At 30.6% G+C, this 13694-nt stretch overlaps 3 protein-coding genes across 7 annotated transcripts in view; 1 reads left to right on the top strand and 2 right to left on the bottom strand.

Moving 5' to 3' along the window:
• LOC146538638 (seminal metalloprotease 1-like) overlaps nt 1-1175 on the top strand; it is a 34022-nt gene extending 32847 nt beyond the window's left edge. For all 4 annotated transcript variants that reach the window (XM_085187206.1, XM_085187205.1, XM_085187204.1 and 1 more), the window contains one exon: nt 1044-1175. In XM_085187206.1, coding sequence (XP_085043332.1) covers nt 1044-1096 — 53 coding nt within the window. In that variant the 3' untranslated portion in view covers nt 1097-1175. The remainder of the gene's footprint in view (nt 1-1043) is intronic.
• Nucleotides 1176-1924: 749 nt separating this feature from the next.
• LOC146538637 (uncharacterized) lies at nt 1925-10137 on the bottom strand. Of its 2 annotated transcripts, none has more exons than XM_085187198.1 (4): nt 10012-10137; nt 5482-5831; nt 4627-4815; nt 1925-3314 (listed from the first exon to the last, which is right to left on the bottom strand). In XM_085187198.1, the coding sequence occupies exons 2-4, from the start codon at nt 5819-5821 to the stop codon at nt 2185-2187; spliced, it is 1659 nt and encodes a 552-aa protein (XP_085043324.1). In that variant the 5' UTR covers nt 5822-5831; nt 10012-10137; the 3' UTR covers nt 1925-2184. The 2 variants fall into 2 exon arrangements, with proteins under 2 accessions (XP_085043324.1, XP_085043323.1); XM_085187197.1 differs by lacking the exon at nt 10012-10137 and adding an exon at nt 6266-6521.
• A 1023-nt stretch (nt 10138-11160) lies between these two features.
• On the bottom strand, nt 11161-13287 carry LOC146538636 (uncharacterized). The gene is made up of 3 exons (XM_085187075.1): nt 12741-13287; nt 12085-12339; nt 11161-11666 (listed from the first exon to the last, which is right to left on the bottom strand). The coding sequence occupies exons 1-3, from the start codon at nt 13128-13130 to the stop codon at nt 11277-11279; spliced, it is 1035 nt and encodes a 344-aa protein (XP_085043201.1). The 5' UTR covers nt 13131-13287; the 3' UTR covers nt 11161-11276.
• Between the last annotated feature and the right edge of the window lie 407 nt (nt 13288-13694).

Below are 13694 nucleotides of genomic sequence, written 5' to 3'. Positions count from 1 at the left end.
CTCAGAAACTACATGTGCTAGGAATCTGAAATTTTGCATAGGAGTCACTTATAGGACGTAGGTGCTCGCTAAGACGGGAATTTGCAATATTCGACTTCTAAGGGGTTGTTTTTGAGGTTGAAAGTTTGTATGAAACTTCGTTACTACAAATGCTAGCAGTCTCAAATTTTACATGGACGTCACTTATAGGACTTATAGGACAGAAATTAATAATATCGTAGTTCACGCGGGTGAAGCCGCGGCCGGGCCGCTAGTATTGGTATAAAAATCTGAGAAATATAGTTAAGTGGGGTAACTGGGGTAATGCTTTTAGTGAGCTCAAATTAATATAAAATATTCAATTCTGCGGTCCCTTGGAGCAAAGAAAAAATCCAGCGTCAACATGAGCATGAATGCATTAGCATTGATTTTTCTGCATTTTGTATGAAATTCGCTGCGTTACAGTTATGAAATTTGGCAAGAAGTAGGTAAGAACTTACAATACAAATAAAGAAAAAAATGTGAAAAGTGAAAATGTATAGGTATTTCATAGAAAAAATCATTACAAACTAATATTTGTAGTTCTGCAAAGTTGACTTTGTCAACTTTCATATATTGTACTTCCCAATGACCTACAATTCTATAATTGGCATGGTATCTACAATTGGCACTCGAATGACTTTTTTTAGGAATTTAATTTTAAAAGCTCGAAATATGACGAACCAAATAAATAGTCTAATGATAAATATTTAAATAATAATAATTATTGATGAATATCTAAATAAGAATAAGAGTGGAAATCGAACCCACAACTGTCGCGTTTTACTTTTATTATCTGTACCTACCGTGTCTGATTGCAAACGCGACGAATGTGGATTCTATTCCCACTCGAATTATTCTTATTTTCCCGCCCCAGCAAAACACAGCCAGGCGTTGAATTTCGCCACTGAACGCAATGTCTCGAAAAGTAGTTGGTGCATGGGGAACGGAGTGTCCGCCTATTCTGATATATGCGTGATACAGCGTGAAGCTAAGAAAATTAACAGTTTTTGATATTTTTTCAGGATCATCTCTGGCAACGCACTCTAATAATGGGTCACGTGACAAAGCTAAGTGATGCAGATAATCAGCAAATCAACATATTATATAGTAAACAATGTACAGACAGACTAACTAAATAAAATGTTATAAATTATTATATTTGTTATTATTATTAGATACCATACTATCTTTAAAATATTGAATTGAAATGAACCATAGCTTGTATCTGGGACAGAAAGGCGATAGAATATTATAATATTGATTTTTTTCTCTTTTTTTTAGCTTCACGCAATATCCCACATTTAGCGGGATAGGCAAATTGAACCTGATGTCAAGATATTTCGTGCCCCACGCCCCGTGTCGGAATTCAACGCTGCTAAGCGTCTTGACTTTTTCGTCTTGTTGCCAAAGCGAAAATATTAAATATTTCATTCCCCCGAATGGGACCACGTGTGTTATCGCGACTGGTTGTGGGTTCGATCCCCACTCAGTAAAAAGAAATATTTATTGAAATTTATATTTTCGTTTCATCGTTCTGGTGTCAAGGCAAAGCGCGGCGTTGAATTCCGCCATTTGACATACAATATCTATAAAATGATTTAACAACCGCCGTCCGAATCACAACCGTCGCGTTTAAAATCTAATGCTATAAACCACATCATTTACTATTATATATGTGCAGTATGTTTTTGAAATGACTAAAAAATACAAAATACACATAACAAGCATACACTAAATTAAGGTGGATCAATACAATACATACGACGTATCATTTATCAAAATCGGTTCACAGGCTTAATAGTTACCAAGGGAAGAAAGAAACGTAAATATTATTAACGTATTCTGGCCAAAAACAACCCTCATTAGCATTTAGCAGGCTAAAAGAGAAAATAAAACAACATTATCATGTCATAATATTAATAAAATATTATGTTCCTATGCATTTACTTAAAAAAAAAAACAAAATTCACAAAGTTTCTAATGTACATAGTATGTAGAAAATAATAATTATAAAGAAGAAAAAAAAATTACATCATTCCTTTCCTATTTGGAATAATTCATAATAAAATTTCTCGAGTTCAAAATGACTTGGTGCTTCGTTAAGCGGCGGATTTTAAGCGGGTAAAGTCACGTTCGCGTCGCTAGTAGTCTAATATAAGGCAGTCACCGATGATTTTCTAAATGTTTAACCATTTCTTGTTTATTATTCAGTCTTAAACCACAATAATCACAATAAATCACTTTTTTTTTTAAATTTTTGTTCTCGCAATAATCACAAGTTTCTTTGTCAAATATTGACGAACACACAAAACAATATCTGATATAATCGATTTCCGATATCAAAATCGATTTTTCATTAGCTTTTGACTCATTTTTCAATATTTTAATCGATTTTTCATCATTTTTTGCCAATTTTAGTTGATTACCTTTGTTAACTTTCTTACAATGTTTATAATAATCATTAATTTTGGCGCCATCTTTTAATTTTTCATTATTTGTTTCATTATTAATGATTTTGTACACCGTCACGTATTCTGTGTCATCGACTTTTGAATTTGAAACTTCATTAAATTGTGAATGTTTCATATAATCTTTTTTATTTTTAATGATTTCGTCAAATACACTCATATCCAAATATTCAACTTCGTCTGTTTCTCTATCACTTTTATTGTAATCAATTTCATCTTTTTCTTTTGTTTCTCTTATTTTTTCAAGTCCGTTATTTGTATGTAAATTGCTTTCGTTTTTATCATCAATAGGTATGTTCATGTTTTCTAAATGTTCTAATATATCGTCTTCTATGTCTGATAATTTGAAACTATCGGAATTTCGCTTTTTCTTAGATTTTTTTATTAATTTATATTTTTTATGTTTTCGTCTTAATTTAGTGTTGTTTTTCGTTTTGACTACTTTCCTCTTTTTATTTTGTGTTTCTTGTATTTCCTTTAATCTTGTTGATGACTCCGCAGAACTTGATATCGAGATTGCAGAATTTGATTTCACAATTGCGGAATTTTCAATTTTGTTTGGTAAATTCGATTCTAGTTTGTTTTCTTTTTTTGTTTTAGTTTTAATAATATTATCTAATATGACTTCCAACTTGGAACGTTTTTTTACGAACGTTTTATCATGATTTTGATTGTTTTCTATATTTATTTCTAATTTCTGATTATACAATTTTTCTTTAGCTTTTTTCTCTATTTCATTTTGTACTTGTTTTATTTGTTCTTCTAGAATTTGCGTTTTGATACTTTTTTGTTCGAATTTTTGTTGCGGTCTGGAGAATATTGCTTCTGCAAATATTTTATTATGTATTACTTTGACTATGAGGCAATTGTTTTCATTTCCTTGGTCTGTTATCAGACAACGGATAGGCGCTACTCAATACACAGTGTCTGACAAAATTTGAGCAGAAAATGAGAAACAGAGCGTTTTAGAAAAAAAAATATTTTATAATTTATTTATTTTCAAATATTTTATAAAACATTTTATTTAGCTTCACGCTGTATCCCACACATAGCAGGGTATGCAGAGGAAACCTTGTGTGTCAGAGCGCGGTAATGAAAATATTAAAATTTTATTTCCTTGAGTGAGAATCGAACCTAAAACTTGTGTCGTTTATACACCTGCGCCACTACACAATATGTATTAAATACTTAATTCTCACTAGGGGCTGTGGTAACAAACCTAAGAGCTGCTTTAACTTTTGCACTTAACACTCAATTCCTCAAGAATCCGGCGGAAAGTGGGGAACGGAGTGTCTTAACATTACGTTCCTAGGTCTCCTCTGCCTACACTGCTATGTACGGTATAAAAATAAAAGAAAGTATATATAAATGTAATTTAGACTTTAGAGACATATGTATGTGTGCAGGAAACCACCGGGAAAATAAATAATAAATCACTCCCCCTTGAACAGCAATGAAATTAAGACATGTACTCCTCACATGACAGGGTAGACAGAGGGAATTTGGGAACCTAGTGTTAAGACACTCCGTCCCCATTGAGTCACTTCCGTTCCCCACCTTTCGCCGAATTCTCGAATCATTGCACGTTGCGTGTTAAATGTCAATATCACGCCTTGATTTCATTACCAGAGCTAGAAAATGAAAATATTAAATATTTCACTCTTCCAAGTGGGAACCGCACTAAACACCATCGCGTTTACAGTCATACGTTTACGTCACTGCGTCAGGACAGCCTCAAAAAATAATCATAATAGTAATTGTATTACTAACCCTCTATATTTATATATTGTATTTTTTTAATGATTAATTGATTTTAATTAAAATTAAATTAATTCACCTTCACACTGTATCCCGCACATAGCAGAGCAGACAGAGGGAACCTAGTGTTAAGACACTCCATTCCCCACTTTCTGCCTAATTCTGGAGGCATCGCGTGTTGAGTGCAACAACTCAACGCCGCACTTGCCTCGTCACCAGAACGAAGAAATGGAAATATAAATTTAAATCAATATTTCATCTCCTCAAGTGGGAATCGAACCCACAACTAGTGAGTTTTACAGTCACACTTTGTGCCACAACTGGCCTAAATTTGATTTGATTTTACTTAATAGTATTGACAATAAAATTATCTAAATACCTTCTACATATCCATCAGGTGGATCTTCCCACCATACTGGACTTGGGCATGTTAGAATTTCCAGTAAGTCCTCATCGTCTAAACTTTTACTGTCTTCAATTATTTTAACCATATCTGTTATGGAAATGTCTGTTTGTTCGTTTTTTATTTCATTGGATGAATTTGAGTTATGCAATTCGAAGGATATTTCTGAAAAAAAAAACAATATGATTTTTTTTATTGAATAAAGAAGTATGTGCTACCTGTACTAAAATCATAATGCAAAAAAGTTTGATTCATTGAGCACACTAATTATGCACACACACACACAGTATTACAGTTACATGTAATACAGTTATATGTAACACATATGACCATGGAGCACTCTCCTCTCCTGAACGTTAGTTATATATATAAATACTCTTAAAAATTATATACCTAATGCACATTCAAGCACATTTACAATTAAAATATTGCTTTAATAATTGAAGATCTTCTTTGACATATTATATATTTTCTTAAAGAACAATTTCATGTATCTGTCCAATTATTGGGGTATATTTTTAAGCATTACATTTGTTGTGTGTCAGATTATTGGACATTTTGTCTGTCTTTTGTTTTTCTTTATTATTACTAGCTGCAGTTACATTAAAAAGTTAAATTAATAAAGTGTAATATCAACATTACACTTTATTAATTAATTTAACTATCAACAATGATTGTACAGATACCATCATTGTTAATAAATGAACTATCCAACAGAACAAAATCCCAATTGTAACCAGAACTTCTAGACATTAGTGGACTCAACCAAAATAATGTCAGCTTTGTAATATTAAAATAAAAAATTAATAGCAAAGCCAGAATTTTAATTACCTTTTTGAGGTATTCTCAGCTTTCTCTTATTACAGCCTTTGATTCTACCTATAACTTTGTAACAATGTCTCGGTAGAAGTATTATTTTTTTATTAACAGTCTTCCTTCTTAGTTTATTTGCATAGATATCTTTTTTTTCAGCCACTTCAATTTGTTTTAACTGTTTTATTACTTTTGCTTGGTTTGATACATTTTTTTTGTTTATTTTTTGTTTTTCTGCAAAATTTGTGTTTGATTGTTTTTTTTCCAATAACTTTTGTTTTGATTTGAATCTTGTGATAATTGTTTCTACAGGCATTGCTCTGGGCTTTTTCCTTTCGGGTTTATTAGCTTTTAGCATTTTGAGATTACTGAAAATAATAATGAGTAACAAGTAGGTAAGTAAATTTGAATTTAAAATTAACATAAAGTTATCATAGTTATATTATAAAACTATAATATTTTACATCTACAAATGAAAAAAAAAAATTCTTATACCATAATTATAATTAGTTTAGAAATAATTTCAGTATAACCAAAAAAATTTAATTTATATGCAAAGTGCAAATGTATTTGTAAAAAATTGATTATACATGACTAATATTTATTACATATTAACCTTAGAAGAGATGCGAAAACAAAAATGTATGTAGTCAATTACTGTACAAAATTCCTTAAAAACATAAATATTATGTACATTAAGTTTTAATTAAATAGCTTACGAAGTTTAAATCATTTCAAATGCGAAATAAAACTGATATTATTTACTATTTATATAATATATACTATATTTATGTTATATTACCTGTTATTTAAATTTCTCTATACCAAAGATGTTTCGAAATGTTCCAAAAAATATACAAGAGCCTTCACCTCTATAAAAAGAATCGCTTTTACTAATTTGTTTAGACAAAAATACTGAACTTGTCAGTTGACTTTAATTTCAGTCATATTTAATTAGATATAATATCGAAATTGATGGTTTTTGTTATATTTATGAAAATTACAATTAAAACGGTATAAAAACATAATCCTAAAAAAAGTACCTTCTTAAACTTTAGTTAATATTATTTTTTGATGGCAGCATTATAAAATGTCACTATGAGCGAGTTAGAACTTTGTCATAGTAAATGACTACTAAAAAAGTTGTTTTTATATACAAAAACTTATATTTTCGATATAATTTTGTATTAAAATTAATTACGGTAAATTATTTATATTTTGCTGACTACACGTGTAAATATTTCATTGAGTTTATAAACAATTTAAATACAGAATATACAAAATAATATAAGCGATTGAGACGTGTTTTGATATAAAAATTGTTTTAAGTGTTTTAAAATACTACATATAAATTTTTTGTAAAAAAAAGTTTTTGTTTCAACTATAATACTAATAATATTTTTATCGTAAAATAATTAAAAACTAGACATGAGGCTAGTCGTGGCGCAGGGACAGGAGATTGGTTATAGGTTCGAACCCCACTCGAGGAAATGAAATATTTATTTAAATTTATATTTCTATTTCTTCGCTCTGGTGTCGAGGCAAAGCGTGGCGTTGAGTTCCGCTACTCAACATGTAATGCCTCCAGAATTCGGCGGAAAGTGGAGAATGGAGTATCCTAGCACTAGGTACCCTATGCCTCTGCTCTGCGGGATACAGCGTGAAGCTGATTTGATTTTTTTTATTTAATTAAAAAATATATTCATTATTTCAGTAAATACAATATATAAGATAATATGTTTCTTTAAATAGATGTAATTAGTTATCAATTGAACTTATTTCAACTGATAACATTAAACTCAATTAAATTGGAGCCATAGTTTTAATTCAGTTATACTACGTATCATAGAGGACGACCGCGTAAGCTAGCTTTCTTAGTGTTATTTCTATTTTCCATTGTGCTCATAAAAGTGAATAGTATTTACTAAGGCGTTTTATTTATATATGAATTGAATTCTAAGGATTTATGAACAACCAATCACAGTAAATGATAAAAAAATATGATAACTTACAATTTTATAAACTGATTGTTACTTTTAGCTCGTTTTACAAAACCAGAGATTCTTAGATCTTATCTTTGTCTAATTTCATTCATTTACAATACAATTTTACATCTGTAGTTTGTTATAATATTGACAGATATCAACGTCAACATGTTTTATGTTTATTTTCGCGTATATTTTTATTTTGCCCGATTATTTTATTATTTTTTGTGATTTATTTACTTTTATACTAAGTTTTATCATTTAATTTTAAACAAAAATAGTCGTTCGGTTAGTCTTTTGATTATTATTTTATTGTTTTTGTGACAACATGACGAAGAAAGCTGTGCCTGTGGGAAAGAAGAATAATTATTGTAAACATTGCAACAAAATTGTGTTAGGTAGCGTTTATAAGTTTAAATCACATTTATTTAGACATGACGCTGTTCAAGCGAGATACAGATGCGAATTTTGCTCCAAAGAATATTTCAGATCCGACACATATATGAGACATGTTAAAAGCCATTCTGGGCAACAAAACAAAAAACCAAAAAAACGTTTTATATGCGATTACTGTGAACGTGGATTTCTAAATAAATACAATTTAATTGCTCATTTAAAAAATGTACACGATGAACCTATAAAATCCAAGGTTAAGTTCCCGTGCAAGGCCTGTGGTATATCATTTTGTGAGAATCGAATTTTAGATAAGCATATACGCAAAATACATTTTAATACAGAAGTCAATGGTGAGCCATCTCATTTTAGTAAACTTGTAAATGACAAGTGGATAGAGAAAGCTGTAAATGCCAATACTTGCGTAGAAATAACTAAAGTTAATAATAATGTTATAACTATTAAAAAATGTTCAGAAGTAAACATTTGTGATATAAAATCGGAAGTTAAAAATGAAAATTCTTCATATAGAGATACAATGCAATGTACAGACCAATATTCGAAAGCGATATGTGATTATTGTAAAAAGGAAATGGTAAAGAAAAGCCTTAAATGTCATATTAGGGAGCGGCACATGAATATTAGAAAATTTTCATGCCACAAATGTTTTAAGACTTTTAAAAGACACTATCAAATATATGATCACAAATGTTGCTTGCAAAAGAGAAAAAAAAAGTTATAAGAATAAATATTTATTGGCTTGTGGGTTCTTCTCTCACTTGGGGGAATGATTTCTTTGTGTATTCTCAGTTTTTAATTTATGCTCTGTCTTATGGCTAATGTATATATATTTGACTGGCATTAGCAAAAGTATTTAATGTTACAATATTTAAAATAACTACATAATTTTATAATTAAATCATGTTCTTCCACTACAAACATTGTTTATACTTTACTTGTAGTTTTAAATATAAATGTGACAAAGGTAGGATATTTAGAAGGATATTTCATATACAAATAGTTAAATACTTTATACAAATATATAAATGTGAAAATTGCTTAATCTAATTTTCAAAAGAATCATGTAGTTTATATGCTATATACAATTGTACATGTATATGTTACATATTCCTCAGTATAAATACAGGATTTATTTGTCACTTTCATGCTCTTTTCTAAATAAAGCAGGGTATTTAGAAAAGGCAAGGAGAACCTAATGTTAAGACACTCAAATCTTGACAGTCTGCCTGAATTCAAGACATTACAAGTACATTTGTTAGAAAATTAAATAAATGAACAGTTGTTGTTGTTGTTCTTTAATTATGGCGATCAATGAACTGTTAATAAATGAATATTACATATTGTCAGTTTAAAGCGTAAACCCGCTAACAGCCTATTAAGCAAATTATTAGGAGAGATTAAAAATATTTTTAAGAAATTATGGAAATATGTATAACAGAAAGTTATTAAAAAACACAGATTGAGCAGGTTTACACTCTAAGACAATAAGTGAAAAATTAAGTGACACAGAGACACTAGGTTCCCTCGGCCTATCCTGCTATAAGTAGGATAGAATGTGAGTATTAAGCATATTTAATTTAAAGACTAGACAAATGTATTAAGTTTTACTATAACTGCATAAGGTTACTTTTTTAGTTTATAATTTTAGTGGAACTAGATGGAACTTTTTTTTATTATTTGACTGTAGTTACTTATATTTATGTATCATTAATAGAAATCAGTAGTGCACGGCGTACACGCTGCGACTGTAAACAGCGAAATGAAGTAATGAGGCAGGATGTAGTGTTAAGTCCACTTCTCTACATGCAATGGCTTCAGAATTTGAATTTGGTGGAAAGTCGTGAATGCAAATGCAAATGAGAACAGAGTGTCTTAACACTGCATCCTGCTATATGCAAGTGTCATTCAAAAAAAATTAAAAACAACAATTGATACCATTTATTGATGGCAAGTAATCTCAATAAGTTAAATGTTTGCATGTACTTTTATCTATACTAATTACAATCACAAATCTAAAGACTTTGTTTTGTTTGCACTTATCTCAGGAACTACTGGTTCCAATTGAAAACTTTGGTTTAGTTATTCTTTTTATGGAGTCAGACTATAGGCTATGTAGGCAAGCATGCGCATCGTTCGCATCGTCACTTACCGCCAGGTGAGATAGGGGACAAATGCTTGCCCAAAAAAAATTAAAAAATGTTATATCATATTATTTGTTTCTAACACATAACTTGTTACTGAGGTTAGATGTGCCTCTTTCTGTAAAGAACAGCACTCGTTTAATGTGTCCTTTCTACGCAGAATTATTTTCTGAGTCAATGGTAGCATATTGACTTACCTTAATACTTTTTTAATTTTTTAAAATTTATATTTAATAATTTTTTGACTTAACTTAAATAATAACTATATTGAATAGAATAAACTAATTATATCTACATAGATAATAGAAAATTATAGTACGGAAAAATACTGAAAGTTATAAAAGCATTAAATGTATGCATATTAAAAAGTTTTATACAAGTATCTTTAGTTAGTGCTCTACACAACTAATATATAGTTATGTAATGCTTATTAAAATTTTAAAGTTCTAATACAAAAATATGAAAATATAGACTGAATATACAATGAATATACAATTTTTATTGTTTATAATAAGAGATACGGCGTTGAGATACACCACCTAACTAGCATTGTTGTTTGTTCGGAATGTGGCGAACGGAATTTCTTATTTTTTGCATAATCTTGTTTCGTTTTAATGTTAAATTACAATGTGTTTACTATTTACTGTGTTAAGTTAAATTATGTATACTTTTTTATACATTGTAAGTGCCTTGTAGTAAGATAAAATATATACAATAAAACTTACTTATAAATTCGTTTTATTTATTCTCTACTTACTAATAATGCAGATGAGAGGAGTATAGAATTATGCATAGTATAAACTTTATACAATAGGCCGTCGTAGCACAGCGGCACGGCGACACTCGCTCTGGTAATGAAACAAATATACTTACTTTCTATGGCTGTATGGCCTATAAAACTTCCAGTTGTTGATTGAGTTTTGGCAAAATAACATTTTAAAAAAATTGGGAAATCTACACAAAAACGCCATTTTTAAATAAATATGGATTGAATAGTACGAAAATTGGCATACAATATTGAGATTGAGAAGGAATGCAGAAAGTCAAGGAAACTAATTACCTATATAGCAATATATGTTGTTTCTTAAATTAAAATATTGCTTAGATAGGACCCGCACTAGTAAGAGCGCGTATAAGAACGACGTAGATTGATGAGTACGTATGGCTTAGCAGTCAAAGCGCTTGGACGGTGACCAAGGGGGTGAGTGGAATAACGTTTTAAAAATGGTAAAAATAGAATAAAATTAATTATTGAAATAGAATTCGTTTTGTATTAATTATACCAATAATCACTTAAATTCTCATCCAGTGTATATTTTTCACGTATATTGCTGCAACTCGATGCATTTTTCGATGGAGTCAATACATTTATATTGTTTCTTTCTTCCGAGCTTTTATTTTCATAATAATAATAATGTAGGCCGTTGGGCAACAATTTAGATAATTTTGACGATTCTTTATACATTTCTTCTCGTTTCTTTTTATTGTTCAGTAAATTTAAACTTAACGGTTCGTCGTTGTCGACAACCTTTTTTGTGATCGGATCAAATTTTCCACAATCGTTCGTGCAAATATATATATTTTTGCCACTTTTCATTATTTTTGAGTAGAATATGTGATTTGTTGAGTTTATTATTCTAAATACAATTGTATCTGGAAGTATCTGAAAAAAAAAATAAAGATTTTTTCCCCAGCAGGATAGTCAAAATCGACAACCGTGAGAAAAAGTGTTAAGGCGATCTGTTTCAGAATGGAAACCCGTCCACTATTTTCGAGACATTGCGCGCTGAGTAGTTGAAGTCAACCTTGTGTCTTGTCTACCAGAGTAAATAAAAATAATACATTCTTCCGAAATGGAATCTAAAAATATTCTTATTTTTTTTGTCATACATTGTGGATAATGGACATGTACACATAGGCATAAGAATGGGATTGAAGAGCAAAGATCAGCATAAAGTTAAAGGCAAGGCCTCCTCCTACCCCTCGGAAATATTTGAAATTATTTAGATACGCCCATGACTATGATAGACCCATGGCACGAAGGAGTGATGACTCACTAAGGAAACGTGTAGTAAGCTTACCATATATAAAGTACTGATATCACAAAAATCACGTCCTTGGCATATAATAGCTACATTTTTTCCTTTACTATTCCAAGTTTTACTTATTTTCAACGAAGTCTCTATATAATTATTGCACGCAATCTTCAATTCTCTTTGCGACATACGGAAAGGACAGTCACTAAACGTTGAGTTGTATTGAAATACACATATGTCGTTGGAAGAGTTGGTTGAGAATATTTCATAGGGGCATTGTGGTGGCTTTTCTTCTATAATCTGTGTAAATGTAAACTATAGATTTAAACAAGATATAACTTAAATAATTGCAACGGTTCTGAGTTCGATTGCCGCGGGAAATGAATTGATTTTAATTCTCCGAGTCCGAGAGTGCTTTAAACTCTGCTATGCAACATGCCTACAATGCTCCTTCAAAACCTGGTAACCTAGTGCTAAGACACTCTGTTCCCATTAAGACACTTCCGTACTCCACTTTCTGCCGAATTCTCGAGATATTGCGTCTTGAGTGGCGGAATATGTTACAAGAGCGAGGAAATAAATAAATATTTAATAATTCATTACCCCAATATGAAATGGAACATTACACTTGTCGCGTCCACAATCGCACACTTTTTTAATATACCCGGAAAAACGTAAAGCTCAAAAGAATATATAATTACCCAATAGCCGCTATCACATCTAGTATATTTACTTTTTACTATATTAGAACATGTATAGTGTATAATTTTTCTTTTCCCTCCCATCTCTACATCCCTCCAAGTTCTCCAGACGAAATCTCTCTTATAAATATATTTAGCTTCTTTCATTGCTATCATTTCCTTAAAGGCTTCCTCTATTTTGCTTTTATTTTGTAAAACATGTAATATACCCTCGAAAATTAATGAACTAGAATTTGACATACGATCTAGTAATTTCAGACGGATATCCTGTTTCCGTTTCTTCGCTTTCCTTTCTAAGAATTCTGTTCGTAAATCTTTGAAGTAAAATTCATCTATTTCAATAGTTGAATAGAAAATACAGAAAAATGCCGTTAATATGTAGAATTGCATGTTGATTGGACTTTGGTTTTGTAAATGAGTCGAATGTTTGTCAACTGACTTGAAAGTTTAATAAATAGTTACTTACGTAAGACGCCTTTGTGAAACAGTTGTAACCTTAATATACGGTACATAACCTTAATTAGATACTAGAGTGCAAAAGTAAACTGAGCGACGGCAATAAGTTTCTTATATTCTCGTACAGGGCCTGGTACTGAGACCTCTTTGGTTCTCTAGGATCCAGCTCTGGCGAAGCATGAACATCAAATATGATTACAATCCAGAGAACACACATTTGTAATATTGCGAATCATCAGCTAAGTGCCGTAATTTGTTGTGACCAACAAAGAAAATTCCAAAATTAATGTTACTCTTGAGAGTAGTTGGGAGTCCTAAATGGACCCACTCCGGAATCTGGGCTTTAAGCCTGGTTAATTCGTCATCACATTACGTGTTGAAAAGCGCAGTTCAGCGCCACACTTTGTTTAGACATGTGGAATGAATTTGAATGAATGACATTTCCGCCACTGAAACATATTTCATGTTTCAGTGGCGGAAATGTCATTCATTCCTGAA

The sequence above is a fragment of the Heliconius melpomene genome, chromosome 6 (genome assembly GCF_056956725.1).
Source record: "Heliconius melpomene rosina isolate 202511_hmr_F chromosome 6, ASM5695672v1, whole genome shotgun sequence".
NCBI classification, from domain to species: domain Eukaryota; kingdom Metazoa; phylum Arthropoda; class Insecta; order Lepidoptera; family Nymphalidae; genus Heliconius; species Heliconius melpomene.
Note: the sequence above shows the minus strand (reverse complement) of the source record. Positions and strands in the feature narration are given on the sequence as shown.

Coding starts and splice junctions, on each gene's coding strand:
- LOC146538637 (XM_085187198.1), bottom strand. CDS start 5,821: ATGCTAAAAGCTAATAAACCCGAAAGGAAAAAGCCCAGAGCAATGCCT. Junction 4,816..5,481: donor GCTGAGAATACCTCAAAAAG/GTAATTAAAATT, acceptor TTTTTTTTTCAG/AAATATCCTTCGAATTGCAT. Junction 3,315..4,626: donor ACCTGATGGATATGTAGAAG/GTATTTAGATAA, acceptor AAATATTTGCAG/AAGCAATATTCTCCAGACCG.
- LOC146538636 (XM_085187075.1), bottom strand. CDS start 13,130: ATGCAATTCTACATATTAACGGCATTTTTCTGTATTTTCTATTCAACT. Junction 12,340..12,740: donor GATGTGATAGCGGCTATTGG/GTAATTATATAT, acceptor ACATTTACACAG/ATTATAGAAGAAAAGCCACC. Junction 11,667..12,084: donor ATATCAGTACTTTATATATG/GTAAGCTTACTA, acceptor TTTTTTTTTCAG/ATACTTCCAGATACAATTGT.